This window comes from Dipodomys spectabilis, unplaced genomic scaffold, assembly GCF_019054845.1.
Source record: "Dipodomys spectabilis isolate Male_0828 unplaced genomic scaffold, ASM1905484v1 ptg000573l, whole genome shotgun sequence".
NCBI lineage: Eukaryota > Metazoa > Chordata > Mammalia > Rodentia > Heteromyidae > Dipodomys > Dipodomys spectabilis.
The window spans coordinates 1,307,919-1,322,500 of record NW_024871250.1 but is presented as its reverse complement, the minus strand read 5'-3'; the positions used below and the strand labels follow the sequence as shown (position 1 = coordinate 1,322,500).

Here is a 14,582-nt window from a genome sequence, read left to right as displayed (position 1 = left end):
CCAGCTGATCTCAGCCTTTCTGAGGTTCTAGGATTATAGGAGGAACCACAGGTGCTTGGCTCAAAATCTCTTATTTGTCCACCTCCCACCTCTACCCAGATGAGCATGTCAGGTCAAATCCAGAGCCAGCCCTAGCTTTGTGTCACCAAGTACCTGCAACAAATCAAGGGCACATCCCCCCTCCCCAGCCCTGTCCCAGCCCGCTCTCCTCTGCCCCCACTGTCCTGTGTCCCCTCATCCCCTTCTTCAGTCTGTACAATGATCTCCACTCTGTCCTTCCTGCTCCCATTCCATGGCTTAGGACAGAGACCTGGTGTCATTCACCTCATACGTCTAGCTCCTAGCAGGCGTTTTACACACCAGTTTTAGAACAAAAACGATAATAATAATAAAAGACATCTTCTCTAAACCCCAATGATTCCCAGAAAGCTTCTCCAAAAACCATCAGAGAAGAACCTCTTCTTTCCCCAATTTCACAAGGCATTCCTCGCCGCCCTCCTCCCCCCTCAAAAAAAAATTCAATTCAGAACACCTTAGAACGCATGGGAAGCAAACCTGACATTCCTCCTTTGGGGACCTTGAGAAATAGCCCCAGCCACCCTCCTCCTCTTCTGCGCATGCGCACCTCATCCCTCTGCCCGTCTTGTTGCTATGGAAACTCATGGCCAGGCCCGCGGGGCTGTGCAGTAGGAGACCCTGGACCTGAAGCGCATGCTCCTTCCCAGGGCTGCAAAGAAGGTCCCGCCCCCATCCCCATCCTAGGTCAGTGATTGGCTCTGCCTTTTTATAGGCCCCCACCCCTAAATCTGGACGTTCCATCCCCTTGGGATTTTCGGGCACTCCTCGAGGCCCCGCAAGGGCCCCGCTCGAGGGTAATTAAGAGGTTGACAGATGGAGGCCCAGACGGTGGGTGGAGGGTCCAGACAGGGTTCTGGGGTCCCCTGGGGAGGGACTCACCTTCGGGATGAGGCAAATGAGAAGTGGGCAGGAGTATTGGGGGAGAAGTTTCTGGGACTGTCCAGGGGACTGCTACCTGCAATGGAAAGAAGGAGGGAGTGCTTTAGACCTGCGTCGGAGGTCCCCGAAGTAGGTTGTAGTCTAGTCCTTCCCTGAAAACAAAACAACGCCAACATAAAAAAACCCGCCGGGCACGGTGGTTCACGCCTGTAGCCCTTGCTACTCAGGAGGTTGAGAGCTGAGACCGCGGTTCGAAGCCAGCTAGAGCGGGAAGTCCGTGAGACTCTTATCTCCAGGTACCTACTCAGAAAAAGCCGGACGTGGCGCTGTGGCTCAAGCGGTAGAGCGCTGCCTTGAGCTGAAGAGCTGAGGGGCAGCGCCCAGGCCCAGAGTTCAAGGCCCACGACCGACCAAAGCAAAACCAAAAACAAGCAAAAGCCCCACCCTCTGCACCCGGAGGCCACGCCCCTTTGGCCGTGGCCCCGCCTCTCCAAACACTCTTAGCTCCAGAATTAGCCAAGCCCCCTCCTTGCCTTCCTGTGCGATGGGCCCGCCCTTCGGCTGCGGCTTTCCTCACTGCCCTACCCGATAACCAATCCAGCTTCTCCTAAGCTCTGTCCATCAACGAGGAATGACCACGCCCACACGCGGAGGGCCCGCCCGCTTAGGACATGCTCCAATCACAGTCGGCCCCCTCTAGCACCGCCCCCTTTCGAAGCAGAGCCACGCCCCCGGAGGTGGCCCCGCCTCCTAGAACCTGGGCCCCACCCACCAGCTCCCGCCACCCCTTCTCACCTAAGTGTCCAGGCAGCGGCGAGTGGGGCCTGGGCAGCGTGGGCGAGGTGCTGGTCAGGATGAGGCTTTTCCGGTTACTGGTGCGGCAGCTGCAGGGAAAGTCAAGGGGGGGAGGCGACAGGCCACACAGCCAGGTGAGCTCCCCAGCCTGCCCAGCCCCCTCCAATCACAGCTCGTTGTCATCTGTCCCTGCCGGTCCCTTGTAGGAACCCCAGGAAGGCTGCCTGGGGGAAGCAGCAGCGCGGCAGATAAACGTGCGCGGGCTGTGTGACACGGTCACCGGTGGGGGAGTGACGCCGTTGTGGTCTTGTGTCCCCTGTGTGTCCCCTGGTATGTCGTCACCCGTGGAACCCCTTCAGTGCTGTGACGTCATCTGGGACCCTGGTGGATCGATTTGCCCACGACTGTGTGTGACGTAGCACTTGTCTACAGGTGTCTGGCACGCGGCCCTGTGTCCGTGTGCGGCAGCCGTGCGCGTCCACGCGTGGCCTCGAGCCATGGGTGAGCTCCACGTCCTGTGCCCCGGGACGGGCCTGAGCCCGCGACCACGAAGGGCTTCCCCGGGGGCCAGGGGGCGACTGTGGACGCTGCTGTCTGTCTCGGGGAGATGCCCGGGGGTCGGCGGGGCACAGCGGGGCACACCCCTGGGCAGCACGTCCCGCGTGGGGCAGCGGCCGGGGCCGAGTCCGCGTGCACCCCGGTGTATCTGGGCCAGCGGGGCTGCCGTGAGCGTGCGGGAGTGACATCATGTCCTGTGTGTGGCCGCGTCCCGGGGGAGGGGGCTGGACTCTGGGTTTCAAGGCCCCCCTTTTTGCTGCTACCTCCCGTCTCCCGCTCCAGGCGAGGGGCCCCTCCCGGCCCGCAGCCGGGCGCTGCGCCGCAGTGTCCGAGCACGCGGCGTGGGGGTGGGGGCGCCCGGCCGCGGCCATTGTTCCCAGGTGCCAAGCCCCCCCGCCCCGTCCCCACCGCAGCCCGCGGGGCCCGCACACAAAGGCCCCGCCCCGCCCCCGCGACGCCCCCCTCCCGCGCCCGCCCTCCCAGCTCCAGCACCCCCCGCCCCCCGCCGGCCCCCCGGGCATCCCCGGCCGGACTGCGCAGCGCGGACGCGGCGGGCGCGGGAGCCTCGCCCCGGCCCCGCCCTGCGGCAGCCGCGGGACCGGCGCTGGGGGGGGGATGCCCGCACCGCGTCCCGGGCATCTCGGGCGGGGGGATGCGGGGCTACCTCTTGGTGCGGCGGAACATACTGCCGCCGGGGAAGGAGGGCATCGAGAAATTGGAAAGCGCGGTCCAGAGAGAGTCAGACATGACCCGGCGGCGGCGACATGGTGGCAGGTGCTGCGGCGGCGGCGGCGGCGCGGGGAGTGAGCGCGGGGCGGAGGCTGGAGCCGCAGCGGCCGGGGAAGGGGAGGGCGGGGAGGCCGCGGCGGGAGGGAAGGGGGGGCGGCGGGCCCTGCGGCGGCGGCTGCGATGCCGGCGGCCGCCGGTGGGGGGAGCGCTGCTGGGCAACGGCGCTGCGATGCCGGCGGCCGGCCGGAGGGGGCGCTGCTGGGCGTCGCCGCGCCGGGCCCCGCCCACCCCACCCCCAACGCTGGAGGAGGGGCAGACAGCCCCTAGCATCTGTTTCCCAGGCTCACCTGCTGCTTTTCCGGGGCAGGGGTAAATCCTTCTGAAAAGCAAAAGGGCAAAGCTCAAACACACACACACAACCTCGAGATCAGTGTGCATCTGTGGTTACTGTCCACAAGGTACAGGAGCAGATGCAACCAAGGACTGCCATCATTACCTTCACCCCTTGCCACGCATTGAGTGCTGAGGCTCCTGAGGGGAAAATGTTCCTCTCCTGACCCCCAGGGGTCAGGTACACAGAAGCCCCCTTTAAGGGCTGTTCTATTGGCACCTCAAGGCCCATTGATGTAAAAAAAAAAACGAGACATTATTTGAAGAATACATTCTTGAACAACTATTGAATGCCAGATCCTAAAGACACTGTCATATGGGGACCAGCATAGAGAGGGACACACAGAACCAAGCATGGTGATATACACCTGTAATGCCACCACTCAGGAGGCTGAAACAGGAGGAGGTTGAGTTTGAGACAAAGCAATACAATCAACCCCTATCTCAGAACTAGAAAGACAGTCAAGCACCATTGGCTCATATTTGTAATCCTAGCTACTCAGGTCTGAAGATCCAGGTTCAAAGCCAGCTCAAGCAGACAAATCAGATGGACCCTTACCTCCAGTCAATCAGCAAAAATGCGGGAAGTGTGGCTCAAGTGGTAGAGCACCAGCTTTGAGAGAAGCAAAGGGAGAGCACAAGACCCCAAAACTGGTGCACACACACGTGCGTGCACACACACACACACACACACAGGAGTTAAAACAAAATTTAAAACAGAATGAAGGGACAAGCAGACACTAAGTAATAAGAGCAATGTAGAAGTGAAAGAGATACTTTCAGAACATAACTGAAAGGCAAGAGCCAGCCTTAGGAAGATCTGTAGAGAGAACATTCTAGAAGGAGAGGGCATTCTGTGAGGACAAATGCATTGAGCAAGGAATGGGCTTAGCTGGCTCACACATGAAGAAAGGAAGGGATAAATGGATGTGCATATCTCCACATCCCAGAAGCCCTGCCCCACTCCCAGCAGGTTTACAGTTGGGAGTGATAGATGTGGCTCAAAGCAGGCTTGAAATTGGAGCCCTGTGGTGGCCAAATGATCTTTTCTGAATAATGGCACTGCTCATCACTGCTGGCTGTTTATGTGCCCATCTTTGAAGAACATCTTGTTCTATTGGCCAGACACTCAGAAAAAGCACTGCAGAGATCAGAAGTTAGAGTCTCAGTACTTTTCTGAGAACAGCTGTGCGGACAGAGATGCCACAAAAGGGGAGGGTTGGGAAGATTTCGGTTAGACTCTCATAAAGTCCTCCAATCAGGAGCAGATGAAGTATGTTCTAAATCGGTTCTAAGATCTCTAAAAGTAGAAAGCTTGGATTCAAAATCTGTTTTAGCCAGGCCTGGTAGTGCTCTGTTGTATCCCCAGCATTTAGGAGGCAGAAATACGAGGACTGAGAGTTTGAGACAGTCTGAGCTACATACAGAGATATAGAGACACCGTGTCAAAAAAAAATGTTTTCCTTTGTGTGTGCATGCACTCACATGTGTGTGTGCACCAGTCCTGGGGCTCGAACTCAGGGCCGGGGCACTGCCCCTGAGCTTTCTTGCTCTACCACTTTGAGCCACAGCTCCACTTCCAACCTTTTGGTGGTTAATTGGAGATAAGAGTTTCACAAACTTTCCTGCCCCAGGTTGCTTCAAACTCTGATCCTCAGATCTCAGCCTCCTGAGTAGCCAGGATTACAGACGGGAGCCACTGACACTTGGCTCAGTTTTCCTTCCCACGACCTTAGCAAATGACCTTCTGAAATGTCATTGTCATAGCATGATGTCTAGCAGTAAGACGCGCTTAAGAAATATTACGATCCTAAGAACAGAGGTTACTGTGGATAGACATGCTGAATGTGGGTCAAAACAGCCCTAAGGGTCCTCTCACGTCCATCTACAAAGGGGAGAGGTATCCAAGCGCAGGGTCAAAAGACGGCTTTGTCTTTCAGAGCAAAACAAAACAAAACACCTTAATCAGGGGCGAGCAGCAATCCAGACCACGTTTTGCTTCTGTCTTTGCAGAACTGGAGTGAATGAATCCCTGCCTGGATCCTGAGCTCCGAGTCCCGCAATGGTCCAGGCGAAATCAAGACCTGGATTTTCTGGCCACGGAGCCCAGGGCTCCAGACCCTTGCAAGTGGATCTTGGAAGGTGAAAAGGCAGGAGCTTTCATTTACAGGCAGGAGCTTTTTTTTATCACCCGAAGAAGTCTGGAGCCTCATCTGCTAGCGCCCTCAAACACTGTACAGTCGAAGAAAGCCATAAACTAGAACTGCAGGAGTTTGGATCGATGCACACAGAAGCTCTGCCCAGAGCTGCAGCTGCTGCAGCTTCTCCTAGGGCTGAATCACCGAGGGCGAGAGGGCTCGGCAGCGGACAGGACATTCGAACTCCCGTCCCAGATGCACACAGGGGACCCGCTGGCCCTCCGCTGTACAGGGACGACCCCTCAGGGGAGTCTGTGCCAGGGTGCCCTGGCACCGAAGGGGTTAACTCCGTCAGAAGGGAAGAGGTGGGGGGCAGGCTCTCTGGTGGGGGGCTCCCCGGGCCCCCGGGCTGGCTGGGTGGTGAATTGGGAGGAAACTGGGCTGGGGGCGTGGTCTTGGAGCGAGAGACGGGAGTCCCGCGTGGCTCTGAGCCAATAGGAGTCGGTGGCGGCCGGGGGGCGGGGACACAGCCCCGGCGGACCCCGCCCCCTTCCCTGGACCCGAAGGCGCGGACCCAGCCCGGCGCCGCTGCAGGGCGTCTGAGCGGGTTTCTCGGCACCCATTCTCCTGACCCGGCCCCGGGAGGGTGCGAATCAGCTCGGCAACCGTCTTTGCCTTCTGTCCTTCGTTTTTAGCTACTTTGCACCCACGGACCAATTTCCTCCGGTCTCCAACCTTGGGGATGATGGGTTAGGAAAGGCCAGAGATGGGCCAGGCCTGCAGGTCAGGGCTCGGGTCCTCTTCTTCCAAGCTACAAGTGTGGGTCTATACTTGGCCTAATCTAAACTCCAGGGCTCCTAGCACGGGGCTGATCTCCCAGGAGGCCCAGAAGAGCTAGATCCCAACCAGACCTGGGGGGGGGGGGCGGGATGGGGGGCGAAGCATTTGCTCATCTTCCCCCTCCGAGGCGGATTTGGGGACCAGGCTCGCTCCAACACAGACCCCTTAGAAGGGCAAAGCCAACGACACAAGCAGAAGATCCCCCCCAGCTTCCTGCCTCGAAGGTGGGGAGGTGCGGGGGGGGGGGTGAGCGGCTGATTCTCTCGGCCTCCAAAACGACCCTCAGTGACCCACGCCGGACAGTGGATCCGCGGCTTCCTGCGCCTGCGCAGCCCGGCGACCCGCAGCTTTCTAAGGCTGCGAGGAGCTAAAAACCGCTCCCGCCCACCTGCAAGCTGGGCTGGACCTGAGGACGGAGGGCGTGTGTGCGTGCGTGTGTGTGTGTGTGTGTGTGTGCGTGTATGTGTGTGTGTGTGTGCGTGTGTGTGTGCGTGTGTGCGTGTGTGTGTGTGTGTGCGTGTGTGTGTGTGTAGTGAAACGCCACGGGGGGGGGGGCACAGACTGCCTCCAGCAATAGGGACCATCCGGAGAGCCGAGCAGGTGCCCGGAGGATGCTGGGGTTGGGGTGCGGGGTCCCCCGGCCCGGGACCCGGCAGCTGGGGGGCGGCGGGGGGGGGAGGCCGCCGCACAAACATGTTTACGGCCCGGCGGCGCCCGCGGCCCCGAGGGCCGGGAGCCCTGGGGCAGCAACTTTGCGGGGCGCCCCCTCTCCCCGCCCCCCGCCCGCCTCCCCCTGGGGCGGGGCCCGGCGCCCCTCCCGTTCTCCCGGGCTGCACCCCAGCGGCGGCCGCGGGGCCCGGGCGAGGCCCGAGGGGCGGGTCCCCGGCGCGGCGGGGGCCCCCGCGGCCGCCGCGCTGGGGGGGGAGGGCGCGTCCTCCAGGCGGGGCCAGCCGGGGGGGGGGGTGAGGGGCGGGGGGGGGGCGCCCCGGCCGGCCCCGGCGCAAGTTTTCCCGCCTCCTGCCCGACCCCGCCCCGGGGCGCCGACCCCTTCCCTCCACGCCCGGCCCGGGCGCCCCGACCTGCAGCCTCCGGCGGCGGATCAGGCCCGAATCGTCCATGGCGGCGGCGGCGGCGGCGGCGGCGGTGGAAGCGATTTCGGCCCCGGGGAGGGCGGCGGCGGCGGCGGCGGGGGGGGGGGGGGGGGGAGCGGCGGCGGGGGGCGGGGCGGAGCGGGGCGGGGCGGGGCCCCGCCGTCACCGCGTCCCGGGCGCAGGAGCCTGGCCGCACACTGCCCGCACGGGAGGGAGGGGCCGGGGGGCGGGAACGGGGGTGGAGCCTCCACAAGCACCCCTCCCCCCCTCCGGGGAACCAGGCTTAGCGAGGGACCCTAAAAGCAGACCCCCCCCAAGGGGCAGGCCCCCTCACAGACTCCAGGAGCGCCCCTCGGGAGGCCATGTGGCTGACACCCCCCAGGCTCGCCCTCCCCACCCCACCGCAACCCCAGGGATGGGGGTCCTCTCTCCACGCCGGAGCTGGCCCCCGAAGAGAGACAGACGCTGAGAGGTGACATTATCTGGCTCAGTTCTCCTTCCCAATGCCTCCCCACACACACACCAGACAATCCCGCAGAGAAACATTCTGTGGGTGACATCATGTTGGGGACCCTGGGGGGGGAGCGATTCCCCTCTCCAATGAGAACCCCCAAACACACACACACACACACACACACACACATCCCAAAGCCATCTTCTCGGTTGGAGACTGTCCCCATCCATTCATCATCCAGAACACCCTTCCCTCTCCCGGGGGATATGCGCTTCCAGAGATCACATTTGCCTCCAGGAGAAGAGACCCCAGGAAAACATCCCCAAGCCTAGATCCTTCTTCCCCACAGCCCCTCTCGGCGACCCCTCCTCCCTGGAGGTCAGGATTAAAGCCCAGGCCAGCTCAGGCTATATTTGTAAGAGCGATTAGCTGGGAGCTGGGGCCAGGGGGGCGGGAGACAGCGCCACCCCCCCTTGCCGGGCTGGAGACTGTCTCAGCCGTCCCCCACCCCACGTTTTGGCATTGGGGACACGGTAGTAGGCCTCCTCTCCCGCCCCGCCCCCCCCCCGCCCCTTCCCGCCTCCGAGATCCGGGAGGGCGAGGACCGTGGGCGAGAGCGACCCCTGCTGGGAGACCCGCGCCGGGCCCGCGCCGGGGCCCGGTGTGGCCTGGAAGCTGGGGTCGCCATGGCCGCACCTTTGCCTGTTGTGCCCCTGTCTGGGCCTCTTCACCTCTGGGGGTGCTCATGGTTGTGTCCTGTTGGTTGGTGTCTCTTGCTGTGGGCGTTCGCCTCTGCCCCACGGCCTAGACCGGGCGCCCGGGCTGCAGGAACTCGCCATGGTGCTGGACTCGCGTGCTCCTGTCCATGGTGCTGAAAACCCAGGCTAGCGTCAAGGGGAGAGGCCAGGGGAGAGCTGACCCACAAGTAACCTGGTGTAGGCAAATGTGAGGACCTGAAGGCCTTGGGTGCCGAGGTTCGCAGGAGATACCCACAGAGAGACATGGACAGCGTCAACGAAGTTACTCTCCTCCTCAAAGTGTATTGAACACCTACTAACCATGGACGCGTCCTTCCAACCCAGACCACACAACGAAGACACACACAGAAACAAACCCTCATACAACACACACACACACACACACACGAGAGACACCCAGGAGCATCCAACACAGCCCACATAAGCATCGCCCTCCTCCCTCTCTGACTCTTTGTCTCTCTGCCCACCTCTGTGGGCAGTCTGTCTCTCATCACAAGTTCAACCTAAGGACAAGCACCTGGAGAATCCCACCAGTCCCAGGTGGTCAGCTGGCACAGGGGGTGTGGCCTCCAGTGGCCACACCCATCACTAAGCCACGACCCTTCCGCTGCTACTGTTTTCTGGATTTGATCTTTACATGCCTTGCCACCCTTAGACCCCAGTCCAGCGACAAGGTGAGAGGTAGAGGGCACGGAGGTGGGAAGGGACTAGTCCTGCACAGGAGCCTCTAGACCACAGCTGTAGAACCCCAGCTTTCTCACCCCCAAGCCTGGTCCTGAAGGCCCAGCCCTGGCTGGCAGGGCCTAAGCCGATTGAGAGCTGGGAGAAGGTGACCATGAAAAAAGCTGTTGAGAGGGAGGGAGGAGGCTGGACAGAAGAGAGGGAGGACTTAGCAGGGGACAGAAGAGGGGACTGGAAAAGCCAGGGTGGTCCTGGAGGACTGATAGGGGTGGTGGAGGGTCAGAGGGCTAGCAGAAAGAGAGAGCACGAGCTGGGTTTTTGGTTTAAGCCGGGGAGAGGTAGCGCTGAGTCTTGAGAAATGGAAGGAGGGGATGTGGGTTTGTGGGGAGGGACTTCTGACTTATAGACAGACCCTGAGCACAGCAGACTGCCTGACCTTTGAAGTCGAGTGGTCACCACCTGGATTAACCACCCATCTTCTGTTTGGGGTGGACAGCCCAGGCTGCCACCTGAGCTTCATAGAAAGAAACAGAGGGGCTGGGAAGGTGGCTCAGTGGTAGAGCGCTTGCCTTGCATGCATGAGGCCCAGGGTTTGACTCCTCAGCACCACATAAGCAGAAAAGGCCAGAAGTGGCGCTGTGGCTCAAGTGGTAGAGAGCTTGCCTTGAGCTGAAGAGCTGAGGGACAGCGCCCAGGCCCAGAGTTCAGGCCCCACGACCGACAGAAAAGAAAGAAAGATAGAAACAGAGGGCTCCCTCCTCACCTCTTTCATCTCAGGCAGGCATGGTCGGCAGGTGTCACAGTCAACCCTACAGCTTGGCCTGGACCCTGCTGCTGATCACGGCATGGATCTTGCTGGGGACCTGTGGGGGGAGTCGCCCCCTTCCAGCCAGGCCTTGGGGACACTATGGGCTGGCAAGCCATCTGGGCACAGGCCAGCTGCATCTAGCAGGTGAGCACCCCAACCCTGCCTATCCCCTAACACCTAACCAGAGTTGGAATGTCCCAGAGACTGGATGTGGGGGTAGGAGTAGCTATCTCAGATACTGAGGTCTAGCCTTCAACCAGCCAGGGTTCAAAGCCCAGATTTGCCACTTCAGAGCTGTGTGACCCTGGGCAAGTCAAGAAACTTCTCTGGGCTTCATGTGAACCAAAAAAAAAGAAAAGAAAAGAAAAGAAAAGGTTGAAAGAAGACTAAACTCATAGCAGGGCTATGGAGATTAAAGACATGAGCAGTTCTGTAAGTGTGATATTCAAACTTGAACTCAGGGTCACCCAAACGTCAGGCAGGTGCTTTACCATTTGATCCAAACAGCTTTCATGCTCAAGTTGGCTTTGAGATGGGATCCTGAGAACTCAGACTCTTAACTAGCTAGGATTATAGGCATGAGTGACGGGCACCCAGTTTTCACTGGTTGTTTTGAAGTAGGGTCTCCCTTCCTGCCCAGGTATACACTTAGACTGAGATTCACTTATTTTTATCTTTATTATTTTTCCTTTGTCAGTCATGGGACTTGAACTCAGGACCTGGGTGCTGCCCCTGAGCTCTTTTACCCAAGGCTAGTGCTCTACCACTTTGAGCCAGAGTGCCACTTCTGGTTTTCTGGTCGTTAATTGGAGATAAGAGTCTCATGGGCCAGGCACCGGTGGCTCTCGCCTTTAATCCTAGCTTCTCCGGAGGCTGAGATCTGAGGATCTCGGTTCAAAGCCAGCCCGGGCAAGAAAGTCCGTGAAACTCTTATCTCCAATAAACCACAAGAAAACCAGAAGTGGCACTGTAGCTCAAGTGGTAGAGCACTTGCCTTGAAATGAATTGCTGAGGGACAGTGCCCAGGCCCAGAGTTCAAGCCCCACGAACAACAACAACAACAAAAAAGAGTCTCATGGACTTTCCTGACTGAATTGGCTTTGAGCCACAATCCTCAGATCTCAGCCTCTTGAGTAGCCAGGATTACAGGCATGAGCCATCTGACATCCAGCCCATTATTATTATTATTTGTTTTGTTTGTGTTTTTTTGTCGGTCGTGGGGCTTGAACTCTGGGCCTGGGCGCTGTCCCTCCACTCTTCAGCTCAAGGCGAGCGCTCTACCACTTGAGCTACAGCGCCACTTCCGGTTTTCTGGTGGTTTATTGGAGATAGGAGTCTCACGGTCTCTCCTGCCCGGGCTGGCTTTGAACCGCGATCCTCAGATCTCAGCCTCCTGAGTAGCTAGGATTACAGGCGTGAGCCACCAGCGCCCGGCTTATTATTATTATTATTATTATTCCTACTGTAGCTAGTATGGCAGTTATGCGTCAGCAGGCCCAGCTTGAGTTTGGATCTTGCTAACTTTTGTCCCTGGCTGGCCTCGAACCAAGGTCCTGCCTATCTCAGCTTCCTAAGTAACTGCAATCACAGGTGTGAGCTACTTTATATATACAGTGTCTAATATCACCTATCATTTCCAGGCAGGAAACCAATAAGAAGCGACTAGAAGCTACATTTGCATCCTAAGAGAAACAATATAACCTAAAGGTTTTTGCTGTTTTTTGTTTGTTCAACGTCTGGAGAGGCAGTGCAATTTTGATCTGCTTTGTTCAGGGTCCTCTCAACCTTACCTGAGGATACAAGATAACGCGCAGGCGCCTCCGCTGCTGCCAGGATCTTGCTGCCCCCCAGAGGTGGACACACAAGATCTAGCTGACCCTGAGAGCTGCGGGGCGCCCAGCCCTGGGTGGGTACAGCGCCCCCTCGCGTTTCCTCCCTGAACTCCACCCCAGCTGCCCTGATGGGGCCAGACCCTCCTCCACCCCCACTCCCATGGATTCTGACACTTCTGGTCCTGCCTCACCCCATATCCAGATGTGAATCCTTCCTGCGACATCTCCAACGTGCCCTCCGCAACCGCTTCCGCCTGCTGCTGCTGGGGGTTCGCCAGGCGCAGCCCCTCTGCGCCAAGCTCTGCCAGGCCTGGTAGGAGAGTTGGGGCGCCGGGTGGGCGAGGCCGAGGGCAGGGTTTGAGGGTGGTGTTTGAAGGGGCGTGGCCTGCCTTCCCTAGGGTCGAGGCCTGACGCTAATAGCTGGTCCAGGGCGTAGACTCCTTGAGTTTTCCAGTAGCAATATGGGGGCATGACCTCTGGTGGTCCTGGAGATTTTTTTTTTCTGTGCTGCTATGGAAGCTTGATCTCAGGACCTTGCACTTTCCTAGCTTGGCTTTTTCACTCATGGTTAGTGCTCTCCTACCTGAGCCATGCCTCCAGGCCAGCATTTTGCTGGTTGATTGGAAATCAGGGTCTTTTGGCCTTTTCGGCATGGGCTGGTTTTGAACTGTATTCTCCAGCTCTCAGCCTTCTAAGTGGCTGTTAAGTGCTGGTCCTGTGGCTTGAACTCAGCCTGAGCTCTGTCTCTGGGCTTTTTTGCCTAAGGCTGGTGCTCTACTACTTAAACCACAGCTCCACTTCTGTCTTTTTCATTGTTCACTGGAGATGAGTCTTACAGTTGGGGCTGGGAAGGTGGCTCAGTGGTAAAGCGCTTGCCTTGCATGCATGAGGCCCTGGGTTCGATTCCTCAGCACCACATAAGCAAAAAGAAAAAAAGCTGGAAGTGGCGCTGTGGCTCAAGTGGTAGAGCCCTAGCCTTGAGCTGAAGAGCTGAGGGACAGCATCCAGGCCCAGAGTTCAGGCCCCACGACCAGACCCCTCCCCCCCAAAAAAAAGTCTTCTGGACTTTCCTGTACAGGCTGGCTTTGAATTGTGATCCTCAGATCTCCAGCCCCCTGAGTTGTTAGTGTTACAGGTATGAGATAGAAAGGCAGTAAATTTAAGGGCCTGGCCTCGAATAGGTGTTCTGAGCTCTGCAGAGATGAAATGGGCCAGGATGTACTTTGGGTGGGAAGAGCTTACTGGAGAGAGGCTTGAGCATACCCCCCCCCCAACACACACACACAAATAAAGTCACCTACAGTGACAGATCTTCTGCTTAGCATCTCAAGGTATTGGGTGCTACCCCTAGCACTCTAAATAAATAAATGATGTTGCATTATTTAAAACAGAGAAGGGAAGAGAAAAAAGAAACTAAAAAGGAAAAGATAGGGAGGCTGAGGCTGGCAGTCAAGCTCATGGGCAGGGCTGGCTGGGAAGGGGGAGCAGACTAAGACCTGGATGTGATGCACCACGCATTTTCTCTCCAGGTTCACCACCTGCAAAGCTGATCTCACCTGTGGCTCCACTTGGCTGCCGCCCTCAGAAAACAGGACCTGTGAGCCTGGCTGTCCTACCTATGGGCAGGTAAGTGAGGGTGGCGCAGAGGGTGAGAAGCAACAGGGTTTTTGTTTGTTTTGTCGGTCGTGGGGTTTGAACTCTGGGCCTGGACGCTGACCCTCAGCTCTTCAGCTCGAGGCGAGAGTTCCACCACTTGAGCTACAGCGCCACTTCAGATTTTCTGGTAGTTTATTGGAGATCAGTCTCACAGACTCTCCTGCCCTGGCTGGCTTTGAACCGGGATTCTCAGATCTCAGCCTCCTGAGTAGCTAGGATGACAGCTGTGAGCCACCACACTCATACTAACGTGCCCCGGCCTTGGAGTCACAGTTGGCACCCCGTGGCCCCTGCTCGCCCCCCTTCACCCCGCTTCGTAGCCTGGCTGGGCTCTGGGACGTGTGCAGTCTCCAAGGGCCAGCTGAAGCCAGGGTCCATCTCTATTCTGGGTGGATCCACAAGGCTCAGCCCTCACGCCAGCCCCGCCCAACACTCGCTGGCCACGCCCCAACCGCAACAGGCCACGCCCCAGACCACACCCCTTTGCCGGAGGCCCCGCCCCGGGAGCTGCTGGGCTCCGCCCACAGGAGCCCCAGCCCCACCCTTCTTCCTAGACCTTCGTGGACGGGATGGACCTGTGTCGCTCCGTGCTGGGCCACGTCCTGCCAGTGGCGGCTCCCGGCTCTCGCCATTGCCTCAACATCCCCACTTCCGTGCGTCCCAGACGCAGAAGGCAGGCCCGAGGCCGGCGCGCTCCAGCCTGGATTCCCGAGGCCGCGGGCAGCGGCAGCGGCAGCGGCAGCGGCGGCGCCCCCTAGCGGGCACCCGCCGCCAGCGGAGGCCGCGCGGCCGCCCGGCCCGGCCCGCCCCCGGCCCCGCCCCGCCCCCGGCCCCGCCCCGCCTCATCCCTCCACGCCCTCTAGTGTAGAGTCCTCTGCGGGAGGGCACCCCAGAA

General features: G+C 59.4%; 2 protein-coding genes across 2 annotated transcripts in view; one reads left to right on the top strand and one right to left on the bottom strand.

Annotated features, from left to right (window-relative positions):
* The window catches only part of Mast1 (microtubule associated serine/threonine kinase 1), a 26,976-nt gene extending 23,869 nt beyond the window's left edge, over positions 1–3,107 (bottom strand). Inside the window, exons 1-3 of the mRNA XM_042670655.1 lie at positions 2,975–3,107; positions 1,753–1,841; positions 958–1,033 (exon numbers count right to left, since the gene is read on the bottom strand). Of these exons, the coding sequence (XP_042526589.1) occupies positions 958–1,033; positions 1,753–1,841; positions 2,975–3,057 (248 nt within the window). The 5' untranslated portion in view covers positions 3,058–3,107. The remainder of the gene's footprint in view (positions 1–957; positions 1,034–1,752; positions 1,842–2,974) is intronic.
* A 7,067-nt stretch (positions 3,108–10,174) lies between these two features.
* Rtbdn (retbindin) lies at positions 10,175–14,445 on the top strand. The gene is made up of 5 exons (XM_042670698.1): positions 10,175–10,343; positions 12,051–12,105; positions 12,234–12,344; positions 13,561–13,657; positions 14,242–14,445. The coding sequence occupies exons 1-5, from the start codon at positions 10,175–10,177 to the stop codon at positions 14,443–14,445; spliced, it is 636 nt and encodes a 211-aa protein (XP_042526632.1).
* Positions 14,446–14,582: the final 137 nt, after the last annotated feature.

What these genes read in the sequence shown, in the direction of transcription:
- Rtbdn (XM_042670698.1), top strand. Translation starts at nt 10,175, where the DNA reads ATGGTCGGCAGGTGTCACAGTCAACCCTACAGCTTGGCCTGGACCCTG. An exon ending in TGCGGGGCGCCCAGCCCTGG is followed by an intron (nt 12,106 to 12,233) that starts GTGGGTACAGCG and finishes CCCCATATCCAG; the next exon opens with ATGTGAATCCTTCCTGCGAC. An exon ending in GCTGTCCTACCTATGGGCAG is followed by an intron (nt 13,658 to 14,241) that starts GTAAGTGAGGGT and finishes CCTTCTTCCTAG; the next exon opens with ACCTTCGTGGACGGGATGGA.